Consider the following 26948-nt stretch of genomic DNA (forward strand, 5'->3'; position numbering starts at 1 on the left):
GTACTTTTCATCTCTGTGACTTACTTTTATCACCGGGACCTTGTACCTCTTCGTCACCTTCACCTATTTCCCCCATCCCCCAGCCCCCCTCCCCTCTGGCAACTACCAGTTCTCTATTTAAGTGTCTGGTTTTTGTTCATTTGTTTTGTTTTTTACATATGAGTGAAATCATAAGGCATTTGTCTTTCTTGGTCTGATTTATTTCATGTAGCATAACACCCTCTAGATCCGTCCATGTTCTTGCAAATATCAAAGGCTTTGAACAGAGTGGTATGACAAATCAGGTTTTAGAAAAAACACTGACAGATCTCAGCAGGATGTTTGTAATTGCTATAACCTGTCATCTGCCTCTGTCAGATTTATTGATGTATTCATTTCATAAAAGAACGTAGCATATCCTTTTTTTCCCCCTTGAGTTCTTCAAGGGGTCGGAGAAGAATAAGTACTGGGTTTGAAGCAGTGAAATATGGTAGATAAACATTTGAGAAGGACTTAAGTCAGTGAAAGGGAGAGTGAAGAGAAGGCCTCAGACCACTTGCGAGCAGACTCACTGAGGCACAGACACGCCAGGCTTTGCTGATCTGTGCAACTTGACTGAGTTACAAAAAAAATCCCTGAATTATATCTGCCTGTTCCCTCAGCAGCAGCCATTCTAGAACTTAAAAGCAGTTTTAATTCTTTCACCTAAAGTATGTAGTGTTCTGCTTTACATGTAAAAATAGGTCATTGATTTCTATAGGAGTAACTCTGATGCCATTGATAGTAACCTACCAGAAATTATGAAAGTATCATCGCAAATGTTTTATGTGGGAATACAGCAGCTCCCTGAACTTTTTTTTATGGGAAATTTACTAAAATTATCTAAGAGCATGAAAATTACTTGAAACCTCGGCAACTGATTTGAACCTAACAAACATGTTCATCTGTTAAGGTGTAAAACCTCTGCTAAATGGGATTTTGTCCAGGGATGTTGTTTTCTTTAAAAATAAAAAATGGTAAGATTACAGTAAAAAAGTAGAACTGCTTGCTTACGGTAAAAGCACCTCTCTCCACTTGTGGCCTGATGCCCCAGACAGCTTATTTATGTTTTCTTCCTGCCTCAGCCTTTCTCAGGTGAAAGTCTCAGCTGCCCAGCGGAACTGGGCTTGCCCCAAGGTTCAGTCCCAGGAGAGGGGAAGAAGCCATGTGTCAGTAGGGGGTGGGTTTCTGATACCTCCCAACTGGGGGACTCCCTGAGCTGAAGTACAGATCCCTGTGGAAGCCAGGAGGATTGTGGTGGTCAGCAGGTGCCTGAGTGCTTCCCATGGTGGCTGGAGAGATTAACGAGAGGGAATAGGAGTTCCAAACTTCTGTGGTAGGAGCTCTTTGGTCTCCTCCAGAGGATGCTTTCATGTGCTTTCCATGAAGAAGAATAGTAGAAGTGGGATTCGCTCAGTGAGGTGTAGCATTTCCTGAGCATCTGCCGTGAGTCCTACAGGTAACATCTCATTTAGAAGAAACTGAAGTTCAGAGAGGTTAAGTTTTATGCTGGGGTTTGAACCTAGACATTCTGACTCCAGGGCCCAATGGAGGTTAATTCTTAGGTTTCTTTGGTCCCGAAAAATTGATTTTGTGGTCAGGATTATAGCAGCATTACCGTATTTTTCTACTTACCATTTTTTTTTCTCATTAAAAAATAGAATTGCTACAAGTAGGGAGCTCTGTTTTACAAAACATTGCCCACCCAGCAGTTCTGGTTTTTAATGGGGAAAAAAAAGTAAGTAGAAAAATATGCTAATGCCTCTGATTATAGAAGCACTTTACAAATGTAGAAGAAATTATACTGTTAGAAAATCACCATTTTGTAAACACTGTTGTAGTAACTGATTCAAGTGAGCTTTAATGGGTGCTGAGAGCTCTGAATAAAAGCTTACTGGAGAGCTAGATAATCTGGAAGCATCACCCCATAGATTGTTTAGTAATCTAAAAAAAATATTTTTCTGCAGTTGAAAAATCTAGCTGATACCAGATTGACCAAGTGTTAAAATTCACCATCACCAGTAAAGGTAAAACTTGACAGGTACATCCCAATGTGAACACTAGAAGGACAGATACAGTATCACCTGTGTGGCATTTCTGCCAAAAAACATTTACTTCAGATATCTAATCACAGTCAGTAATCAGAAACAATCAGACAAATCCAGATTGAGGGACATTTTCAAAACATATGTCCTGGTCTCATTAAAAAGGTCAATGACATGAACGACCAAAAGTGACTGAGGACTGCTTTAGATTATCAGAGACAAAGGAGACAAGACAACACGAGGTGTACAAGGCCTGATTGCGTCCTGGGTACTGCACTGACCTACACTAAACAATTCTGAAGGTTTCATTAGACTCGGGCAGAGATATTTGACTATGGCCCGTATATTACAGAACAGTGTCCTATCAGAGTTCAGTTTCTCGAATGTGATAAATTAATCGTGTCCTTGTTCTTAGGAAATAATGCTAAAGTATTTAAGGAGGAAATGTCATGATTTGAAACTCTTCTGGGGTTTGAAAATTCTCAAAAGGAGAAAGAATTAAAAAAAAAAAAAAAAAGCTGTTTATTAAAGTAGCCAAACTCAAGCAGTGGAAATCTAGATTCACATTAAAAAATGAAAGTGGAGAAAGTTTTAAGCAAATAGGTGAAAGCAGGGATCACCCTAGATTTTTACTTACTTGTCATCCCTGGTAAATTAATCCTGGCTCCTGGGCATGTGAAGTGCTGAGGATTCTGAGGCCATATCCATTAGGATTAGGGTTAGTGGTGGTGGATGTTGTCTCTCCTTGAATGTTTATATCATCGTAGTCTAATTAGTCTTCAACTCTTACCAGTCTCTGCTTGACCCAACCCTGCTTTTATCTCGAAGCTTATACTTTGGCATTAGTATCCTCCTCCTGCAAGCTGGCCAAGACTTCCCAGATCTTTAAAAGTCAAGAGTCAGAGGCATCCTTAAATCAGGGTCTTTCAACCCAGATCATCTCTAGGGGTGGGGAGTGAGGAGATCCACAAATCTCTCCTGAAATTAGTAGAATTGGGACTTCTCTTGTAGGAGGGGTCTCCTACCATCAGGTTCTCTAAGTGATTTACTGTCAGAAGTGGTTAAGAACCGAGTGATTTTGCTAGTATTCTGACATCCTCCTGTGATTCTTCATTTTGCTTGACCTGCACTGCTTTCACCTTCTTCCCTATCCTGCTAGCAATCTCTTCCTCTGTACTAACCTGATGAGACTACCTGCACTGGGCTCCTCTCTCCAGCCCCTTTAAGATTCTCCTTTACTCTTTTAAAAAAAAAATAATAATAGGTATACCTTTTATTTATCCATTACTTTGTTTAGGCTATTTTTTTTTTAATTGAAGCATAGTTGGATTCTCCTTTGCTCTTTGAGGGTAAATGCAGTTTTCACAAAATCAAGAGCAGGTATAAAGGAAAAAACACTCCTGTGTCTCCTGTACTGTTCATATAGTGTCACTTCTGTGACACTTCTGGTCACCAAATGTGTGGGGCTTTCCCCTGTACCGAGCAATTCTTAGCCATACCTGCTGGGTGTCCTAGAATTCCGTTGGATTCAGACCCCGTCTGCCTGGAGTTAGCATCACATCCCATAGGTTAAGGGTTCAAACCCATAAGGCTGCCCCCTCCCTGCCCCACATAAAGCCAGCCACAAGTCCCAGGTTGTCACCTGTACTTCTGACCAACCGGCTCTAAATCAGGGTTCCCAGCAACCCCCACATAGTGTTCAAAACTTTGTTAGAATGGCTCACAGAACTCAAGCAAACATTTGCTTACATTTACTGGTTTATTATGAAAGATACAGAGGAGTGGCCAAAGATGCATAGGGCAAGGTATGTGGGAAGGGGCTTGCTGGCACTCCACCCTCGCAGGACCTGTACATGTTTACCAACCTGGAAGTTCTCCAAACCCCACACTTTTGGGGGTTCTAATGGAAGCTTCATCCCTTAGGTGTGATCAGTCATTAACTCCATTTCAGCTCCTCTCCCCTGCCCAGAGGGTGGCAGGGATGGGCTAAAAGTTCCAAGCTTCTCCTCATGGCTTGGTCTTTCTAAAGCTATCCAGGAGCCCACCAAGAGTCCCCTCATTAGAATAGAAGACTCTTGTCTCACCCAGGAAATTCCAAGGGATTTAGAAACCCTGTGTCAGGGTTCAAGGTCAAGGACCAAATAGCAGAACAAAAGATGCTCCTAATGCTCTTATCACTTAGGAAATTGCAAGTGTTTTAGGAGCTTTGTCCCAGGAACCAGGGCAGAAACCAACATATTATGTTTTCTCTTATTTCACAGCAGGTAAATTTTCTGTCTCTACAAGGTGAACAGGGGTGCTTAGGTGGCATAGTTAGGTTAAGTGTCTGACTTTGATTTCAGCTCAGACCATGATCTCACGGTTCATGAGTTCAAGCCCCGCATCAGGCTCTCTGCTGTCTGCACAGACCCTGTTTCAGATCCCCTGTCCCCTCCCTCCCCCGCCTCTCTCTCTCTCTCTCTCTCTCTCTCACTCACACACACACACACACACACACACACACACAAATAAGTAAACATTAAAATTTTTTTTAAAGGTAGACATAATTACTTAAAAATAAAATCTTTAAAAAATGTGAACATTTGGGAACCTTGATCATAGTATGTGCTCAATAAATATCGTTGAATGGATGGTTGAAATAATTAAATGCTTCTTTTCCCAAACAGCTTTCCAGTTGAAACTAGGCGGTGTTCATTTATTTAGTGTTCTTTGAATGAATGAAATTACATGGACTGGTTCCCTGGGCTACCTGTGAAGCTTTCCCTGCTCCTTTTCCAGCTTGAGTCTTCAAGAGGAAGCCTCAGAACTGGTTTCTAAAACTGTTTGTACCTGGTGTGATTATAAAGCAATGAGACTGATTGTCATGTGTGGTTTGTGGGATCCGTCTCAGTTACTTTATAGCCATACCTGGTATGTTACACCACAGACCGTTGCCTGTTGACCAACATTTTAAAAGCGCAGACCTAAGTTTTCTAAATGGAAAATTTAAATGGTTTAACCCTATGTTATGATTTTCTCTAACTTACTGACCATAACTCTTCTTTCACAAAGATAATTAGATGTTAACTGTTGCTTTCTTTAATTTCGCAGTTTTTTTTGTTTGTTTGTTTTTGGATTCTTTTAATCAGTATTCTGATAAACTGCTATTCTGATAAAGTGGCTGGCACAATTTTGAATAAGGTAATACAAAAGGTATATGTTCCGTTGGGTTAAATTTTTCAGAAAACTTTTAGTTATTGAATTTCTTTTCAGTTCAGCCTGTGTTCTTTTGACTGCACATGATAAGGGTAGTTCTTTTAGTCAAATATAATAAACATGTAAACCAAATACTTTAGTAGTAGTATTCATTGAAGAAGCGTTTGCAAGGGCGTGTTGTGGGGTGTTTGTTTGGTTTTGGTGGTTTACATTATCTGCAAACCCTATTCCAGTTTGAATAAGTGGTTATAATTTTCTCTTTCCTGAGAAAGAATAAAATGTTTATTCTCCTTCCTCCGACCCCCAGAGTCTCAGTCTTTGCTTTGAAGTGTGCTGAAAGTTGCACGTCACCACCGGCAGCTTCAGCTTAGAACAGAGGGTCACTGGCAGCTAGACTGGTGTAGAAAGGAAAGGAAATGGGAAATTACTTCCCTCTGAGGAGGAGGAAAGGAATAGTAATTTCACGCTCCACAGGAGAGAGAGTAATTTGCCTTTACTGTATCACTACTCCTGGAAATTACATAAGTGGAAGAAGTAAATGACTAGAATGGTGACTTAAGAACATCCTGTAATTACCTTAAAATAGTTTGTGGCTGTGACAGAACCTCTGGACAGCTGTTAGAAGCTGGAAGGATTCTGATACCAAACTAGTCTAGGGTGTTGAAGTGTGGACTCGAGTCGGGGAGGGTTTCATTTCCAGAAGGGCTCTGGGCTAAATAAGAAAGGAACCTTCCTCTCATCAGGGCTAGACGTGGGACCAAAGTTAGCTTCAGCTGTTATTAATGAAGGTTACCCCCTTTTGGCATTTGACTTTTGCAGCTCTATTACTGGATTTGTGTCATGTCAGTGAGATCATAAAACTGCATGTCCTGTGCTTTCTATTCCTTCTACTAGTTGTACACACAATAGGTGCCCTGTAAAGAATGAGTAGTGCACAAAGTACCAATTTTTGTACTATAAATAATAGTGCTTTTTGTACTATAAATACTAGTGCTATTCTCCTTTTCTTAAGGAGCTGGGACTTTCTAAAGAGCATTTTAAAATGGAAAAAGTTTTACAGTAAAGACCTGCCATATTTTATCACATGACGTTGTTATATAATACCACGTTTAATACTGTCTGTCGTTAACATTTGGCTGATTTAATAATCCATTTTTTAAATGTAGTTGTAAGACAAGTTAATGGGACTCTTAACACTGCAATAATTTTACACTTTGTCTGAGTTTTAAGTACTACACAACAGATTCCTGTTTCCACTTGGTGCCCACATAGCCAACTGCAGAGATTGATTTCATCTGAAAAGTTGAATCTGCAAACCCTTGCCATTAGCAAAAATTGTAGTGGTTTTTCTAAATAGCGCCTTTGTATGTTTGATGTACCTGTAAATTTTAAAGATCACTTGAGTATATGTATTTATTTTACATTACAGGCACTGGAGATATTATTGCTGTCATGATTACAGAATTGAGGGGTAAGGATATTTTGAGTTATCTGGAGAAAAACATCTCTGTACAAATGACAATAGCTGTTGGAACACGAATGCCGCCAAAGAACTTCAGCCGTGGCTCTCTAGTCTTCGTGTCAATATCCTTTATTGTTTTGATGATTATTTCTTCAGCATGGCTCATATTCTACTTCATTCAGAAGATCAGGTACACGAATGCACGCGACAGGAACCAGGTGAGCTGTCGGTCGTCTGTAATGATTGATGCTTACCAGCCGTAATTCATGGACATCTATTATGCTCATGTATGGTACCAATAGTTTTTCACGTAAAAAAAAAAAAAAAAAAAAAAGTTGTGACCCTCAGTCATTTACAGTGTGTTGAAAACCTACTAACACAAATTATTTGAGGGATTTTTTTAAATGCCTAAATGGGGAATTTAAATTTACAGTGATCACTTAGAATATTCTATGTAAATGTTTAGCATAGTATCATAATATGATCTAGCTAATTCCTAGTAATTTGAGGAAATATCACAGAGTTGCATTTTTAAGCCAGTAGCATTGATGGTCATTGGGAGTGGGTGCTGGGGGGAGATGGCACACGCTTTCATGCTGTGTGAATTTTGAACTGTAGATTACCTATTCAGATAAAATAAATCAATTAAGATTACCTATCCTGTGTAAGCCAGGCCGTGGGGGAGACGATGAGGTGGAGAAGGACCCATAGAAGAGCAGTATCTAGTTGTCCCAGAGCCTCCATTAACCAGCATAAACAGTGCTCAGTGGATCTCGGATGAGTGGGTAAAGACACAGGAAAGACAAGACCGTGTGCTGCCCTGTGGTGGATGGCCTGCAGGCAGTGATTTTGTCAGGTTGTTAGTTTGTTTGGTGCACATCGGGGGGCTGGGCTGGAGGTGTTGAGTCCCAGTGCCAGCCCGAGGCTTCTCTAAGAGAAAACCAGCAGGGGAAGTGCTTGGAGAGTGGTTGGTAGCCAGTTTTTATGTAATGCCATCCTCTCCTTAAACAGAGTACATCCAGATCCCTGTGGGGGAGTTGAAATTTTCAGCCTTCCTCATTCTAGCGAAAGAAGGACAGATGCTGCTGTGGAACAGATATGAGTTCAAATCCCGACCTCACCATCAGTTTGCCATGGTCCTTATAGACCATTTATTTCACTTCTCAACTTGTTTCTTCATCTGAAAATAGGTATAAAATATCTGAAAACTGGAGTTTATTGCACGTTTTTGTGCCAGGCTCTGTGCAGTATCCTGTATACTTTAAAAAAGTTTTAATATGATAATTTTTATTATTTATAATTTCAGTCTTACAGATGCTGCATAAATAGTATAAAGTATTCCTTTCCCCAGGTTCTTCAACTGTTAACATTTACCCTATTTGCTTTTCTATGTGTATGTACCTTTTTTAACCATTTGAGAGTAAATTTGAGATATGATGCTCCTCTACCCTTACTACTTCCTTGTGTATTTTTTTAAAGCAAGAACATTTTCTTACATAATCACAATGTGATTATCAAAATCAGGAAGTTAACATTGATACAATACTATTATCTGATCTAGAGACCTTTCTTTCTAGGTTTTGTAAAATTGTCTTAATAATGTCTTTTCTAGCAGAGCAAACCCTGTATTGATCCAAACAGATTGAATGTTGCATTGAGTTGTCATGTCTATTTTTTTTTTTTTTAATTAAGCTCTATGCCCAGCATGGGGCTTGAACTCACACCCCCAAGATCAAGAGTTGCACACTCTACTCACCGGACTAGCCAGGCACCCCTGTCATGTCTCTCTCAATCTGTTTCATGGCATTGGCATTTTTTAAAATGTTTTTCTGTTTATTTTTGTGAGAGAGACAGAACGTGAGTGGGGGAGGGGCAGAGTGAGAAGGAAATACAGAATCTGAAGCAGGCTCCAGGCTCTGACCTATCAGCGCAGAGCCCAACACAGGGCTCAAACTCATGAACTGTGAGATCATGACCTGAGCCGAAGCCAGCTGCCTAACCGACTGAGCCACCCAGGCACCCCTGGAATTGGCATTTTTGAAGAGTCCAAGCCAGTTGTTTTGTATTTGAGTTTGTCTGATACCCAGCATTCCCTCATTATTATATCCAGGTATATGCATTTTTTTGGGAATACCAGTCCTTCACATTTGGTAAACTTTTTTTTTTTTTTTTTTTTTTTTTTTTTTTTTTTTTTTTGTATTTAAGATAATCATAGATTCACATGCATTTGTAAGAAATAATACAGGGAGATCCCAGTACTCTTCATCCCCCAAGGGTAAAATCTTGCATAATTATAGTAAATATTATAACTATAGTAAATATGACATTGATATAATCCATTGATCTTACTCAGATTTCTTCAGTTTAACCTGTACTCGTGTGTGTGTGTGTGTGTGTGTGTAGTTCTATATGATTTTGAATCACCACTGCCACAATTGAGATACACAACAATTCACCACAAGGATCCCTTGTGCTATTTTCTTTTATACTCATGGGCACCTCCTTCTTGCCCTCCTGCCTAATTCCTGATAGCACTAATCTGTTCCCCACTCTACAGTTTTGTCATTTCAAGAATGCTGTATGAATGGAATCATATAGTACTTAACTTTTAGAGTTTGGTGTCTTCGCCTAATGCAATCCCCTTACGAGTCTCCCAAGTTGTTGTGTGTATTGGTAGTTTATTCTCTTTTATTGCTGAGTAGTGTTCTATAGCTTGGATATACCAGTCCAGTGAACCCAGTTGTTTCAAGGTTTTGGGTATTTTAAAGTGGCTGTGAACATCTGTTATGGATTTTTGTGTTAACATGAGTTTGCATTTGCCTTGGATAAATGTTCGGGAGGGAAATATCTGGGCCATTATGGCAAGCGCATACATCATGTTAGAAGAAACTGCCATACCTTTCCCCAAGCAGCTCTATATTCCGTGTTCGCACTAGAAACATATCCCTGAACCATATCCTCTGCACCCTTGATGGTGCATGTTGTCACTAATTTTTATTTTAGCCATTTGATGGCAGCTGTGTAGGCACATCTCTCCTGCGTTCCTCTGATGGCTGCTGATGTGGAGCATCTTTTCATGTGTTTATTTGCCATCTGTATGTCCTCATTACTGAAATGCCTGTTCATGTCTCTTGCCCATTTCCTAGCTAGGTTGTTTTAGGGTTTTTTTTTTTTACTGTTGAGTTTTGGAAGTTTTTACATTCCAGATACAAGCCTTTGTCAGAATTGTGGTCTGCAGATGTTTTATCCCAGTGTCTTATCTGGGAAGAGGTCAGAAGACTTCTTCACAGGGTCTTCTGAACAGCAAAAAGATTTAATTTTGATGAGGTTTAATTTATCCATTTGACTTTTGCCATCAAGTCTAAAAACTTTTTGCTGAACCCTAGATTCCAAAGATCTTCTCTTTTTTTTTAGAAGTTTTATAGTTCTGCCTTTTACATTTAAGTCCATAACCATAATCCATTTTGAGGTCATGTTTTTAATAAATAAGAGGTTTGGGTTAAGGATTTTTTTTTTTTTTTTTTTTAGCCTTATTGCAGTGGCTAGAATTTTCAGTAACATGTTGAATGACAGTGGTAAATGAGAGTCGGCATCCTTGCCTGTACCTAATCTTAGAGGAAAGGATTCAGTCTTTCATCATTGAGTATGTTTTAGCTGTCATATTTTGTAGATGTTTATTACCAGCTTGACAAAGCTCATCTGTATTTCTAGTTTGCTGAGAGCTTTTATCACAAATGGGTGTTCGATTTTGTCAGATGTTTTCCGTGTCCGTTGGTGCGATCATACGATTTTTTATTTTCTTCTTTATCCTGTTGACATGGTGGATAGTATTCATTGATTTTCTAATGTTGAACCAGACCTGCATGCCTGTAACAAATCCTGCTTCATCATGGTGTATGATTTTTTTGTGTGTGCATTGCTGAATTTGGCTGGCTGTTGTTTTGTTGAGGATCTTTGTGTCTAAGTTTGTGAGAGATACCGGTCTGTAGTTTTTTTTGCGGGGAGTGGGGGGAGTGGGGAAGGGTTGTTGGAAAATTGTAATTTCTTTGATGGTTAAAAGACTATTCAGGTTGTCTGTATCGCCTTTATTGAAATTTGGTAATTTGTGGTTTTTGAGGAATTGGCCCTTTTTTTAGATGTTGTCAAATCTACAGGTATGATGTTGTTTACAGTATTCCCTTGTTCTTTTAGTGGCTGCAGTGTCTGTCTTCGTTCCTGATTTTAATGATTTATATCTTCTCTTTATTTTTGTCAGTCCTTTAAAGTTTTTTTTTTTAAGTTTATGTATTTATTTTGAAAGAGACAGAGACCATGTGAGTGGGAGAGGGGCAGGGAGAGAGGGAGAGAGTAAATCTCAAGCAGGCTCGGTTCTGTCAGCACAGAGCCCTACTTAGGGCCTGGGGCTCAAACTCATGAAACCATGAGATCATGCATGAGTTGAGCCAAAAGCAAGAGTTGGAGGCTTAACCAACTGTGCCATCCAGGCACCCTTATTTTTGTAAGTCTTGATAGAAACTTCTCAGTTTTTTATATTTTCAAAGAACCAGCTTTTTTTGTTTGTTTGTTTGATTTTTAAAGATGGGAACTTATATTATTTATGAAAACTTTTCTCTTTCTAGGGCCCCTGGGTCAGTCAACTCTTGATTTCGGCTCAGGTCATGATCTCATGGTTTGTGAGATCCAGCCCCACATCAGGTTCTGCACTGATAGCGAGGAGCCTGCTTGGGATTCCCTCTCCTTCTCTCTCTGCCCCTCCCCTGCTCACGTGTGCCATGTATGCACGCGCTCTCTCTCTCTTTCTCAAAATAAGTTTTTAAAAAAAGAAATCTTTTGGGGCGCCTGGGTGGCTCAGTCGGTTGAGCGTCCGACTTTGGCTCAGGTCATGATCTCACAGTTTGTGGGTTCGAGCCCTGCATCAGTCTCTGTGCTGACTGCTTGCTCAGAGCTTGGAGCCTGCTTCAGATTCTGTGTCTCCTTCTCTCTCTGTCCCTCCCCCGCTCACACTTTGTCTCATTCTGTTTCTCAAAAATAAATAAATGTTAAAAAAGAAAAAGAAAAAAAAATACTAGGCAACAGAAATTAAAAAAAAAAAAGAAAGAAATCTTTTGTCTTTCCCTTGTAAGGATTTTGTGCCATAAATTTCTTAACACTACTGCTTTCACTGTGTCCTGTATTCTTTGATATCCTGTGCTTCCATTTTTGTTCAGTTTTATGTAATTTTTTCTTTGGGGACTTCCTCTTTGACCAGTGACTTCACTTTCCAGAGTTCAGAGATTCTGCAGTTACCTTAGTGTTACTGATTACTAGTTTGGTTTCATTATGATCAGATGTATGATTTAAATTCTTCCAGATGTGTTGAGGTTTGTTTTATTACCTGGGATATAGTCTGTCTTAACAAATGTTCTGTGGGTGGTTGGGGAAAAATGTGTATTCTGCTGTTGGGTGGCATGTTCTGTAGATGGCAATTAGATCATGCGCTCAGCTTGCCTCTGTGAGGAGGTGGGGTGGAAAGATCCCCTTCCCACTGGGCCCCACTGAAACCATGTGGCAAAGAGGGGTGCGATCTTTCCACAGGTGTTTGGCTAGAGTAGGACAGGTAGGCAGTCCACCCTGTGTTCCTCAAGTCTCCAGGTCCCTCCTCTCCACCTTTTAGAGACTTGCTGTCCTTGCCTGTTGTGGTAGATCCAGGGGGAGAGCTAGGAGGAGGAGGCTTCTGTGTCGTGGCAGAGCTGACGGTCCCCATAGGATCTCCCACACTTGGACTGGGACATAGGTGACGAAAACAATAAAGGAATATTAGATGAAAATGTTAACATATAAAATATGCCACAACCCTAGAAAAGATTATTAGACATAATGTGCGAAATTATACATTTACAGCCTTCAGATTGAAGGCACCAGTTTTATGAAGTTTTTGATAAAATGAAAAGATGTAAAAATCATGTTGTGATGAAATGGAAGAATAGAGTCACACCCGCACTAACAAAACGACAGCATTTGTGTATTTATCATCGAGGCACCTGGCAAGAAATCTTGTCTGATGATATTTGAGGAAAATAGATGTCAGCTGAAGTTCTTGAGCTTCTTGAAGGACAGTAGCACAGCCCTGAAGTGGTTTTTAACAGCCCACTTTCTTCAGTGATGTAGCCTTCCTTTTTAATTGAAATGTGTCACCGATATAATGCATGAATATGATTCTTAAAAATAAATAGCACCACAAGGCTTGGTTCCTTGCCCGGTCTTTTCCTAATTTTTGTTTCCCAGAGACAAGTGACCTCTTTCAACTCTGCTATCTGTTCCCTCTGTTATTAACTCCGTATTTACATGTAGCATGTTATACTCCTTTAAAAAAAAATAATAAAGACGTTTGTTAAGTATGTTGTTATGAAACACTAAAAGTGAAGTGATCAAGAGTTGCTCTGAAATGGTGTTCTGGACAGGAGAACCCTACAATTGTGGGTTGAATGTAGTGCATCCCAAGGACTTTTGGAAAAGAGCGAGTGGTCTGGTCGGTCCCAGGAGCCTGGTATTTGATGGTAGCATTTTAATTAGCACCCGGCGTGGGGCCTGTGTGTGATGCAGGCGGCAACGCACCCACCATCTGGCGCAGGCCACAGGCGCTTGCCGTGCGGCCGATTGCGCACAGGCTTCCAAAGCCTTCTCCAGGCGCTGCTGTGGCGGAAAGTGATGTTCTGACCTTTTTTCCTCCTTCCGTTTTTTTCCTAAGGTTGAGAAACGCTTGATGAAATTTTTATGTGGCTTAAAAAGCTTAGCTTATTAAAGTTTAATAAGAAGGTGGCAACAGCCCAACTGGTTGAAACCTTTGGCTATTTTAAATGAGAAGCCAGAAGTATTGGCAAAGGAAAAACAGCGAGTTTAAGGCGAGACCCATTTTCTCCCACAAACTGTCATCGTGAAGCAGTGCTTTGGACAGCATATGCTGCTAAAGAGAGCCACATAACATAAATAACTTTCTGAGCACAATGTAATGTACACAATTGACACCATTTTGCACGTGCAAAAAGAATCTACTGCTCTGGCTCTTTAGTTTACTGCTAAATTATCTGTGGTTTGCTCTTCCTAAAGGACTGTCAGAATGCATCTGGATACAGTGTTTATGTGCAAATAGCTCAGAGGATTGTTGCCTTCTGATAAGTCAGTGATAGTTCGTTCACACAAGGGGATAGATGTTCAATGTGTTTATATGGAAAGGGAGCCTCCAGTTTTTCCGAGAAATGTAAAACTTTCACACTTACATGGTCGGTGGTGCGCCTTTATCCTACAGTAATCCAATTTGATTCCCAAAACAGAACAATAATTTTTTATTTTACTATTGAGGAATAATAGGGCAGATATAAACAAAATTCCACAACCAAACCTGAGTTTAGAATGTCTTTTTATGAAAATTCCCTGTGAAAATTATACAGTTTCTAAGGTATTTAAAACTTGCTAAAGCTCCTTGCCAAAACATGTGTACCTTATTCTTAGTCTTTATAAATATCCCGAGGTTACTGAAACGAAACAGGCTTTTCTTGCCCATTTTCATCCCAGAAGGTAGCTAACTGGAGAGTGCACTTACATGTGAGAGTATGGAAGAACACCAAATGTTCTGCATAGGACAGCAGATACTTATACACAGTTGACCTTGGAAATGTGGTGGGCTCAGAGTCTTCCTTCCACACTGAGCAGGGAGATATTGCACATACTGTCAAGATTTTTTTCCCCTTGGAAAAGATTATGTAGTTGAAAGAGATAGACGGCTTTTGTCATTGTTGGATTGTACACTGAATTTTATCTGCTAGGTTTTTTAGGGATTAATAATTCCAGAAAAACTGAAGAAGGAAAGTAGGTGTCTGAGCTGAGTGTGTACATATTTATCATCTTTCTACCTTCTTTTTCATGTCCTGCCATTATGGTCAGTTTACATAAATAAATACCACCGTCTGTATGCAGAGAGTATATGCCTTCTAAACGTTATACATCGAGAGCTTAAGATTTTTTTCTAGCACAAAATATCTTGTTGAGAACAGGGTGTTCTGAGGCATTCATTACTACCTCCTCAGGGTTTAGCATGGGGCCTGGCACATCACATTGACTCAGTGAATGCTTAAATTTAATCAAAGAATGAGCTTACATTTTATGAGGAAGGCAGACAGGTGTAATCAGAATACTGCTGTATGGTGTGAGTTACTCTTTTTGGGCAGAGTGATATTACTCTAGGTGAGTCAGGGTACTTCGCAGCGGAGGTAGTGACATTTGAGCTGAATTTTACAGGATGAATAAGACTTTGTCAAATAGGCTGGCAGGAAAGTCAGGCAAAGAGATCATTTTCCACGGAGCTGTGGAGGGATGAAAGGAGGGACAGAGTTGAATGGCATCAGGAATCGTGGGGAGGGGACCTGAACCTGTCAGCCGCTCCCGGACACATGTGTTGACATAACAAGATGAAGGGCTCAAATCTCGCACTGAAGCAGTGAGGAGCCATCAAATGAGGATTTTTAGCAGTGGAGCGATAGAAAATTTTTTTTTGACAGGAGAGGCTTAGGGGGAAGGAGCTCTTGGAAATATCAAAGAGCAAAGGAAAGTAATATTAATAAAGCAGGGTTATGTAGCCAACTGGGGGGAGGGGCCAGGACATAGACACACAGTATCTTGGAAAGGCGATGGGGATAGTTCTGTTAGACAAAAGGGACAAAAAGTGGTCTGTGGTGAGTGACAGGCTGCAGTCTACCAGGTGGTTTCAGTCCGGGAAAATAGCTTTCATAGCACCTGGATTTCATCAGTGTTTATATCAGTGTTTAGAAGAGAACCCTGCTGCACGTTGATACAAACCTAGCTCTGTGTCTCTGGGAGACTCCTGAGGACTGAAAAGAGAAACCTGAGCTGAGTCTCATTACAGAGACCTGTCCTCGATATGCTGCGGACCAGCTGGCTGTGAACAAATTATTCCTGTTTGAGTAATAAGCAGGATGAGTTGTTTGTTGTTGTTTTTTTTTTAAGTGTTGTTGATTTATTTTTAGAGAGAGAGAGCCAAGCAGGGGAGGGGCATAGAAAGAGAGAAGAGAGTGAGAATCCCAAGCAGGCTCCACACTGTCCGCACAGAGCCCAACGTGGGGCTTGAACCCATGAACCGTGAGATCATGACCTGAGCCGAAATCAAAGAGTCGGCTGCTTAACCGACTGGGCCACACAGGTACCCCAGAATGAGTTGTTTTCTACCAATGTAAAACCTTTGGATACTGTGCATCCACAGAATCATGTGAGAGCACTTTTTTTTTTTTTTTTTTTTTTTTTTTTTTTTTTTTTTTTTTTTTTGGTGGGGAAGGGGACATTGTAAAACTACAAATTCCCAAAACATCTCCCCCATAGGCTGAATCGGGAAGTCTAGGTAGGACCTACTTACCAGTTCTAATCTCTCTATACCTCAATTTCCTCTTCTGTAAAATGGGAATAATGTAGTTACTTTCTGTTAAAATGATGATGAGGATTACATGAGTCAGTACGTGTGAAACTTACTAGAACAGTACCTAGAATGTGGTATGTACTGAATAAGTCTTAGTTACTATAAATATCATCATTTCATATTATTATTATTAAGCCCCCAAGGTAGATTTAAAGCATTTGCCCCACAGACCATACCTTGAAAAACAGTGACTTAATGGCATGGTGGTCAGGTATAAGTAAGGGAATTTAATAAAAAATGATCTTCACAAAGGAATTTGTGCTCCATCTTAAGTTGTGAGTCAGCAGAACACAAATAGTATTAAAACCAAGAGGGGAAAAAGCAATGGCTTTTAGACAGATTCAAGTAAAAGACCAAAACCATAGCGGAAGCATACCTGTCACAGAGTGATTGGAAATGTTGAAGGAGGGGTCAAGAAGTATGTAGTAACATAAGCCAAGTCCCATGAAAAATACTACAGTGAAGACATTTGACGTTAATATCAAATACAGAGAAGAGATTTTTTTTTTTCCTTTTGCCACAGGAGATTTTGGAAGTTGAGAAGTGGAAGGGGTGATACATCCAAATATTCGCGGGCACTCTCTCAGACACCCTGCGTGCATTGTTACCAGCGTGCTGAAGGCTGAACCCCTTCTCCCGCCAGCACTGGCTCCTCTTTTTCTGGAATTCCTTAATGGGGTACCATTCCCACAGAGCCTGTCACCCAGCTAGAGAGCTGAGCCAGCCATCTTTAACACCCACTGTTTTCATGCCACCTCCCCCCCCCCCATCCCATGTCAGTCAGTCATTAGGTTCTGCCAGTTTTACCTTCTAAATCTTTCTGGATTCTGTCCTCTCCTCTTCCCCTGCACCCACTGGCCTGATTCGGGCCCTTCCTAACTCTCCGAAGCCCTAGATCCTACCAGGTCTCAGTGCCTCCAGTCTTCCCTGTGTCACAGACCTTCTCAGGAGGCCAGGCCTGAATTCTCCAAAACCCAGATCTCTTTTGTTTAAAATTCTTCAGCAGAATTCTGATCTGAGCAAGATGGAAGTAGTAGGGTATTTCTTTTTAATATCCCTAAAAGCCTTTTTAAAAAAATAGAGAGCAAGCAGGATAAAACAAGGAAAAATCCTCAGATAGCATCTTCGATGCTACCAGGCCACAGGTGCCTCCAAGAACTCCAGAGAAAGGAGTGACTCAGCCAGACAGCCAGCAGCAGCAGCACCTACACAGTAGCTCCAAAGAAGGTAGCCAGGGGAAGAAAGGGGGTAGTTCTGGTGATCCTAAGAATCAGAAGTCACAGCGACAGGGCTCCGCTCTGAGGCGCAAGCCCCAACAGACATGTCTGAGAACCGCTGGTGAAAGCACAGGCTGTGTTTTATCAACAGCCAACACAGAGACCTGAGAAGCCTGTTCAGGAGCTTCAGAGAGCACAGTAGGTGATGGGGCAGCTCAGCCCCGAGGCTTCAGTAGCACACATGTGCACACACACTCAGCCTGGAAGCCCGCATCTTACTTAACAGATAAATGTGAAGACGGAGCAGAGCTGCCCTATTTAAAGTCATGCTGCAGGTATTGGCCCAAGCAGTTTGATAAGAAAAAGCAGTATGATGAATAAGACTTGGAAAAGTAGGTCTGTTTTCAGTTGATAGGACTGTCTATCAGAAAATCCCAAAAGGATCAATAGAACCCTACTAAAACAAGGGAACAACCTAGTAAAGGAGCAGGATATAAAATGCATGTACAGAAGAAAAATCAAAAAATATAATGGGATGGAAGGCAGTGTTTATGGCTGGATGGGTAGGTGGGTGGCTCAATCCTGGTATGAGCATAACTAACAAGTACTGTGTAAAACCCACAAGAAGAAACATATAAAACGCTCCTGACATACCTTGTTCTTGTTGAAGATAAACATTCAGTACAATGAAGCTGTCAGTTCTCCCAAAGGTCATTCATACATTTAACTGCATCTAAATAAAATTACCTTCAGATATTTTTTCTGGGATTAAATATAAGGTAATTATAAAAATCACATGGAAGAATAAGTAAGGATAACCAGGGGGAAAAAAACCCTTAAAAAGAAAAGCAGCGATGGGTGCCTAGCCACACCAAGTTTTATAATACATATTAAAGCCTCTTATTTAAAAGAATGTTTAGGGACACCTGGGTGACTCAGTTGGTTAAGCGTCTGACTCTTGATCTCAGCTCAGGTCTTGGTCTCAGGGCCGTAAGTTCAAGCCCTGTGTTGGGCTGTACTCTGGGTATGAAACCTATTTAAAAAAATAATAAAAGTTAGCCTACAAATAAACACACCAATAGAACAAAATGCAAAACCCAAAAATAAACACACAACTGCATGTAGAAATTTAAGCACAGTATACAATAAAAAGCATCATCTCAAATCAATGGGGAAGGATGAACATTTTTAATAAATGGTTGTGGGGCAACTGGAAAAAAAGACAAAATCAGATCGATTTCTTACATTGTACAGCAGAATAAATTTCTGATGAATCAGAGATCTAATTGTAAACGGTAAAACTACAAAGGTTAGAAGAAAATGTGGGCTAAATTTTCCTTTATGGTGGGGCACATGGAAAACTTTGAATTATGGCTCAGAATACAGTACAATAAAAAAATGACTGATAAATTTGGCTATATGTTTTAATTTTTTAAAGGAAAAATGAATGACAAACTAAAATGAGACATTTGTGACTTATATTACAAAGGGTTTAGCAGCCCTGATATATATAAAGAAGACTGAAATCCCAATAGAAAAAAAAATGGACAAATAAAAAAAATGGATAGTTCACTTAGAAAAATGCAAATGGTACTTAAATTTGGCAAAAAAAAAAAAAAAATTCTGAGATTTGACCACGTTCTCTCTTGACTAGGTGGTGGGGAAACCAGCATTCTCATACACTGATGATGACAATGCAAAACAGTTCCAGGCAGGGGAGGGGCGTGGGCGAGGGGGCTGGAATTTGTAATATCCAGCAGAAATGCATATGTGCTTACCAGTTGTCTTAGTAACCTCACTTGTAGCAATGTAGCCTTACAAAAGTGAAAAAAGACATCTATGCAGTACTATCCATCTTGATATTCTTTATACTATCAAGACAAACCACCCAAATGTCCATCCGTAGGAGTCTGCTTGAATAAACTAGAACTCTCCACCGTGAAATAACTCTGAATGCACTGAAGTAGTAGGTAGCTGTAGAAGAGAAGGGGAATCTGAAGGTCTTGGTTTGCTGCCTCTGGAGTGACCTCTTGGTACAGAAGAGTTTTAGTGTACCAGCTGATGGTAAGAAAGAGCTTTGAAAATACATCCATATGAATGGATATTCATAATCACGTATGTACACACATGCATATGCGTTTCCTTTTATTTCCAAAAGGAAACAATATGAGGAAAAAGCAGAATTATCCTAAAGAGCTCTTACGTTAGGGGGAAGGGAACTAGGAGGAACTAGGGATGGAAATGAGACTTCCCTGTACCTGGTTTTATAGTTTTGACTCTGGAACCACGTGACTGTTTAAAATAATTTAAACAGAAGACAAAATTATCAAAATTGAAAATAAATGGGAACAAATGAAGCTAAATATATTTCAAGAGGCATACCCATATGGAGAAAGGAGTTATTTCAGGGGACTGTTTTTGGACAGTCCATGTCGCTGGAATATAGTCTGAGGAGTCAAAAAAAAAAACAGCTGCATTTAATAGTCTTACTGTTGTATTGATTGTTATTTGAAATTATCATATATATATGTATATATGTATAGCAGGATAAAGCAAATAAGTAATTATGTTGATGATATTAGGAACCAAGATTTTCAGAGTTAGAAAATATTAAAATTAAAAACATTGGGCGCCTGGGTGGCACAGTCGGTTAAGCGTCCGACTTCAGCCAGGTCACGATCTCGCGGTCCGTGAGTTCGAGCCCTGCGTCAGGCTCTGGGCTGATGGCTCAGAGCCTGGAGCCTGTTTCCAATTCTGTGTCTCCCTCTCTCTCTGCCCCTCCCCCGTTCATGCTCTGTCTCTCTCTGTCCCCAAAATAAAAAAATAAACGTTGAAAAAAAAAATTCTTAAAAAAAAAAAAATTAAAAACATTAAGTGATGACACTGTAATCTTATTTTTGAATTGGAAATAGTGTGAACTCCTTCCTGGCTTATTTTCCTTTTCCTAAAAACTACAGAGCTCCTCTGTCCATGTAATGACAACCCAGTAACAGTACCTGTTTATAGAAGAATTCCAACTAATAAATGTATAAGGAATGGCAAAGTTAGAAAATTAACTAGAAATTAATTAGAAAATTAACTGAGCCTGGGTGGCTCAGTCAGTTAAATGTCTGACTTCAGCTCAGGTCATGATCTCGCGGTCCGTGAGTTCGAGCCCCGCGTTGGGCTCTGTGCTGACAGCTCAGAGCCTGGAGTCTGCTTCGGATTCTGTGTCTCCCTCTCTCTGCCCCTCCCCCACTCATGCTTGCGCGCGCTCTCTTTCTCTCTCTCTCTCTCTCTCTCAAAAATAAGAAAATTAACCATTTTAGGGGCACCTGGGTAGCTCAGTTGAGTGTCCAACTTTGGTTCAGGTCGTGGTCTCACGGTTCGTGAGTTTGAGCCCCACATCAGGCTCACTGCTGTCAGCCTGTCAGCGCAGAACCTGCTTCAGATCTTCTGTCTCCCTCTCTCTATCCCTCCCCCGCTTGCGCTTTCCTAGAAAGTAAATAACTATTTAAAAATAAAGAAAATTAACCATTTTACATCCTTAATAAAACAATGAGCCTCTGTCCCATTCCATTCCATCCCATCCCCAGACTGTTCTGGAATTATCTTTTTTTTTTTTTTTTTAAGATTTTATTTTTAAGTACTCTCTACACCCAACATTGGGTTCAATCAAACTCCCAATCCCAAGATCATAAGTCACACATTCTTCCTACTGAGCTAGCCAGACACCTCTAAAGTTACCTTTAAATGCCATTTCCCTCTCAAAGGAACCAGGAATCCTTGGAGAAATGGGTTATTCCACATTTAGGGCAGCAAATGTATAAGATGAATGTTGTGCCAGAAAACAAGGAAGACTACTGAGGTGGTGTCAAAAGGACCTGGGTGCCTTCTCAGAGGAACTCTCCATATTCAAAAGTGAGACAGAAGCACCAGGGAATAAATACAGCAGTTGATGGAAACTGGAGGCTGTTAGAGAACCAACTTGCTATTCTGAAAATCAAGTTTTAAAAACGATTCATCCTGTGTCTTCTGTACACATTATGTTATTACATCATAACCAACTAGTTGGTGAGAGGAGGTTCATTATAGAAGAACGCCAACTAATCAATGAATTAGAAAATCACCATTTTGTAACCTTTGGTGAAATGACAGCCTGAGGCAGTGATCATCAGTGGACGCTATAAAATCTGCTGAAAGACTTAGGGAGCTTTTTCTGAACTGACAGAGTCTGAACCCACTGATTGTGCTTGATGTCAGTGAGGGCAGGGAAGCCTAACCCTATGTCCTCACGTTGGGATACGTTGGGAAGCACACAGCACCACCCAGGACATACTCTGGCCAGAGCAGTTGAACCTAAATCTAGCTACTGTTTCATAAGAAATGGACCAAGTAAAGTGACACCAGGAAGAAACAAGCAGTCAAATTTAGAATGTGGGACATTCTATTAGAAAAATAACCCAGTTTTGCCGTTTTAAAATGGCATTAAAAAGAAAAAAAGTATGGTGGAGACTTCTGGTTTTGGCCAAAATAGAATCAGATAATGAACTTGGTTTACCCACCTGCCTGAAACAGCAGTTAGGAAGGAAAAAGACAACAGCAGAAATACATGAAATCATGTTTTCAAGAGACTAGACAACAAACGAGGGTCAGTGATCCCTGAGCAATGGCAGACAAGAGATGAGGATTATCCAGCTTCATGTGTTTAAGAGTTTCCAGGCCACAGTGCACAGAGGGGAAACTAAGGCAGAGCTGAGTGGACTGCCTTATTTGAAAGTCATTACTGAGAATCCAAGAAGAACAGAGTAGCTAGCATTCATGGAACACAGTCCTGGGAAGGATGGAAATGCACAGAGAAGACAAAGCCCCAGCATCTGTAAAAGGTCCATGCACCTTGAGTATTCAGCAGAGTACTGAGCAGCCAGTGCTGTGAGCAAAGTCTCCAAAGCTGGGGAAGACCATCCAAAGGGACTGGAAGGAACAGTAGCCAGCAGACAGTGCCTCCTCATGGGGTTCATGGGACTAAAAACCAACATGTTGTCAGGGCCACATTCCTTTCTGTAGGCTCTGGGGGAGAATCTCTCCCAACTCTTCCTAGTCTTCAGAAGCCACCCACATTCCTTGGCTCATGGCCCTGTTTTTCCGTCTTCAAAGCCAGCAGTGTCAGCTGAGCCCTTACACTACCATCTCTCTGTTTCTATTCCCTTTTCCATTTTTAAGAACCCTCTGATCACAGTGGTCCCACTGGGTAATTCAGACTCCCTGTTTTATTTATTTATTTTTTTAACGTTTATTTAACTTTTGAGAGAGAGACAGAGTGCTCCAGGGCCTGAGCTGTCAGCATGGAGCCCAACGTGGGGCTCCAACTCACGGACCACGAGATCATGACCTGAGCTGTAGTCAGATGCTTAACCGACTGCGCCACCCAGGCGCCCCTCAGGCTCCCTGTTCTAAAGTCAGCTACCATGGGGCGCCTGGGTGGCGCAGTCGGTTAAGCGTCCGACTTCAGCCAGGTCACGATCTCGCGGTCCGTGAGTTCGAGCCCCGCATCGGGTCTGGGCTGATGGCTCAGAGCCTGGAGACTGTTTCCGATTCTGTGTCTCCCTCTCTCTCTGCCCCTCCCCCGTTCATGCTCTGTCTCTCTCTGTCCCAAAAATAAATAAACGTTGAAAAAAAAATATTTATTAAAGTCAGCTACCTAAGTTGTCCCTTGCCATGTAACAGAACATATTCATAGGTTCCAGGGCTTAGGATCTGGCCATCTTTGGGGGACCCAGTACTCTGCCTACCACACCTGTATCCAGATAATTAAGTGGAGACATGTAAGATAATTACTCCCCCTCAAAAAGCCCAAATCAAAATTGTAGAGATAAAAATTGTAATACCTGAAATGAAAAATAAACCGACTGGGATTAATGGCATGGCAGATTAGATATTATGGAAGAAAAATTAGCAAACTATTGGCGTAGCAATAGAAGCCACCCAATGAAATGCAGAGAGAGAATTAGCCTCCAAAAGAGCAGATCCCAGTTTCCAGCAGCCCAGTATACATGTGTTTGGGTTCCCCAAGAAAATGAGCTAAGAGGGCTGTCAGACAAAAAACATACAAAGAAATAAAGAGAGTAATAGCAGTTGTCTCATTGGAAACTGTACAAGGGAGAAAACAGGGGAGCAATATCTTTAATTTTATGTGCACCCAAACATCTTTCAAAAATGGTGAAATTCACATCTACAAAGCTGAAAGAATTACAGTTAATCTCCAGCAGACCTACACTACAAGAAATGTTTTAAAAAGGTCCCTCAGGGGGCACCTGGGTGGTTCAGTGGGGTAAGGGTCCAGCTTCGACTCCGGTCATAATCTCATGGTTTGTGAGTTTGAGCCCCTTATCAGGCTCTTTGCTGTCAGCATGGAGCCCACTTCGGATCCGGTGTCCATTCCACCACCACCATCCCCTGCTCACGCTCTCTGTCTGAAAAGTAAATACACACTTATAACAAACAAATAGGTCCTTCAGGCAGAAGGAAGATGGCATTAGTGGATATATGAAAGTACATAGAAGCAGGGAAGAAAGCCAGAAATGTATTTATTAAGTGCATAAATATCTGATGTTTTTCTTAATTTAAATTTCTTTAAAAGGTAATTATTGCCAATCACATATCTCCTAACAGGCATATATCAGAATGTATAAAGAACTCCTACAGCTCAACAACAAAACATTGTTGTGCTTTTCATTGTCTGTTGAAGGCTAATTGGTTCATGTTTCTCCCTATGATACCTTTGTATGAGATGTGATCATAATCTTCTGTTCCTTATGTTAAATGATGTAACTTCTGTACTTGGGAGGAGAATGTCATACATGTTGGGGAGACGTAGGTCCGGGTAGCTTTCCGCACTGAGCAGTTGGGGGGTCCGTCTTGTGTTGCACCTCTCTGTGGAGCCCCCTCCCCTCAGGACTTCCTGATCCATCTCCTCTAGTATCAGAAGCTTCTCTCTGTGTTACCCCCAGGTTCCTGCCCTGCTCAGTCCCAGGTCTGGTTTTCCTCAAGGAGGGCTCTTTCTTCTTGGGAGTTGTTGGTGTTTCAGGTCCTCAGGGGAATGGGCTGCCCTGGATGATCTGATCTTACCTCTTAGTGCGTTCCCGTGTTATGTTCTGTTTGCTTCTCTGTAAACGGGGAGCCTGAGAAATCTCCCCATGTCCCTGGGTGTATCTCAGAGTTACTTGCTGAGGCTTCTGTCTAGTGAGTAGTCTCTTTCAGGGGTATGGGGAGGTGTTTTATGGTGATTTCTGAGTTCCCTGGCTCTTAAGACTGTCAGAACCCTTTTTCTCTTCCCTTTACTGCCTCAGCACAGCTGCTGACTCTATATCCGGTTAGAATAATGCTACCGTTAGTGGTTTGACCCCACCTACTTATAGCTAACCCTTCCACCTGCTTTTGTTGAAAACAAAACTTCCACTCTTAAACTTGGTCTGGGCCTTTTCCTGAGGAAACTTGGTAAGATTTAGAAGTGACCCTGCTCCCGCCACCTTGTGCCAGTTAAAGGCCACTCCAATCAGGCTTTTCTTCCTGTCTTTCCACTGAGCAACTCTCATCAAGGCCACTATGACCTCTGTTTGTTCTCTTCAGTAGTCCGTTCTTGGTGTTCGTTATGCTTGACGTCACACTTCATACACCCTAAACTGAATTCTTCCAATTTTGCTCTTCCTGCATCTTCCCCAGGTCCTTAAATGGTGGCTTTATTCTCTAAGCTGCACAGTCAAAATCATCTTCAAGAAGAATTAAGTTGGAAGTCTCATATTTCTTGATTTAGTAACTTACTACAAAGCTACTATAATCGAAACAGTGTGGTGTGGGCATAAAGACAGACCCAGACCAACAGAATAGCACAGAGAAATAAACCCTCATGTATATATATGGTCAAATGATTTTCAACAAGGGTGCCAAGACCATTCAGTGGGAAAAGCACAGTCTTTTCCACAGATGGTTCTGGGGAAACCGGATATCCACATGCCAAAAAATGAAACTGGACACTTACCTTATACTATATACAAAAATTAACTCAAAATGAATCAGAGACCTCCACATAAGAGCTAACACTGCAACTTTTAGAACAAAACATAGGGGGAAGGCTTCAACATTGGATTTGGCAGTGGTTTCTTGGATATGACACCAATAGCACAAGTAATTTTTAAAAAAATAGGTAAGTTGGGCAATATCAAAATTAAAAACTTATGTGCATCAAAGGACACAATCAACACAATGTAAAGGCGACCCACAGAATGGGAGAAAATATTTGCAAATCCTATTATCTCTGAGTAGGGGTTAATCACCAGAATATATAAAGAACTCTTAAAACTCAAGTAAACACCTCAATTTAAAAACAGGCAAAGGATGTAAAGAGACATTTCTCCAAAGATATACAAATGGCCATGGAAATTAGCATGTGGAAAGATGTTCCACATCACTGATCATTATGGAAATGAAAATCCAAACTACAATGAGATACCACCTCATATCCATTATGATGGTTACTGTCAAAAAAACAGAAAACAAGAAAGACTCTTAACTATAGAGAACAAACTGATAGTTTACCAGAGGGGTAGTGGCCAGGAGAATGGGTTAAGGAGTGGGGATTAAGGAGTGCACTTGTGATGAGCACTAAGGGTCATATGTAAGTGTTAAGTCACTAAATTGTACACACAACTAATACTGCAGTTAGCAAATTTAAATAAAACAAAAACATGGAGCTCCTGGGTGGATCAGTCAGTTAAGCATCCAACTCTTGAACTCAGCTCAGGTCTTGATCTCAGGGTCATGAGTTCAAGCCCCATGTTGGGCTCTACACCCAGCATGGAGCCTGCTTTAAACAAACAAACACACAAAAAACAGAAAATAAATGTTGTGAGGATATGGAGAAAATCAAGCCCTTGTGCACTGTTGGTGGGAATATAAATGGAAAGAAGTATGAAGTTCCTTAAAAAATTAAAAGTAGAATTACCCCATGACCCAGCATTCCACTTCTGGGTATCCCCCCCCAAAAAAATGAAAGCAGCGTCTGTAAGAGATATTTGTACACCCATATTTATAGCATCATTCTTCACAATAGCTGAAACATGGAAGCAACCCAAGTGTCCATTGACAGATGAATGGATAAACAAATGTGGTATATGCATAAAACAGAATATCATTAGCGTTAAAAAGGAAAATATGCTACAACATGGGTGAACCTGGAAGACATAAGGCTAAGTGAAACAAACCAGTCACAGAAAGACAAATACTGTATGGTTCCACTAATATGAGGTACTTAGAATAGGCAAAATTGTAAAGACAAAAAGTAGAATAGCAGCTCCCAATGGCTGGGAGGGAGTGGTGAACATAGAGTTATTTCATGGTTGTAGAGTTTCAGATTCACAAGAGTTATGGGAATGGGTGGTGGTGGTGGCTGCACAACAGCATAAATGTATTTAGTACCACTGAGCTATACACTTAAAAGGTGCAAATTTTATGCCATATGTACGTGTGTGTGTGTGTGTGTGTGTGTGTGTGTGTGTGTGTGTGTGTGTGTG

The 26948-nt window shown here is 40.8% G+C and overlaps 1 protein-coding gene across 1 annotated transcript in view; it reads left to right on the plus strand.

Moving 5' to 3' along the window:
• RNF130 (ring finger protein 130) overlaps positions 1 to 26948 on the plus strand; it is a gene marked incomplete at its 5' end in the record, with an annotated part of 107703 nt that overhangs the window by 51839 nt on the left and 28916 nt on the right. Inside the window, one exon of the mRNA XM_040444717.1 lies at positions 6688 to 6938. Coding sequence (XP_040300651.1) covers positions 6688 to 6938 — 251 coding nt within the window. The remainder of the gene's footprint in view (positions 1 to 6687; positions 6939 to 26948) is intronic.

Source organism: Herpailurus yagouaroundi, unplaced genomic scaffold (assembly GCF_014898765.1).
Source record: "Herpailurus yagouaroundi ecotype Mexico unplaced genomic scaffold, PumYag 192, whole genome shotgun sequence".
Classification (NCBI taxonomy): Eukaryota; Metazoa; Chordata; class Mammalia; order Carnivora; family Felidae; genus Herpailurus; species Herpailurus yagouaroundi.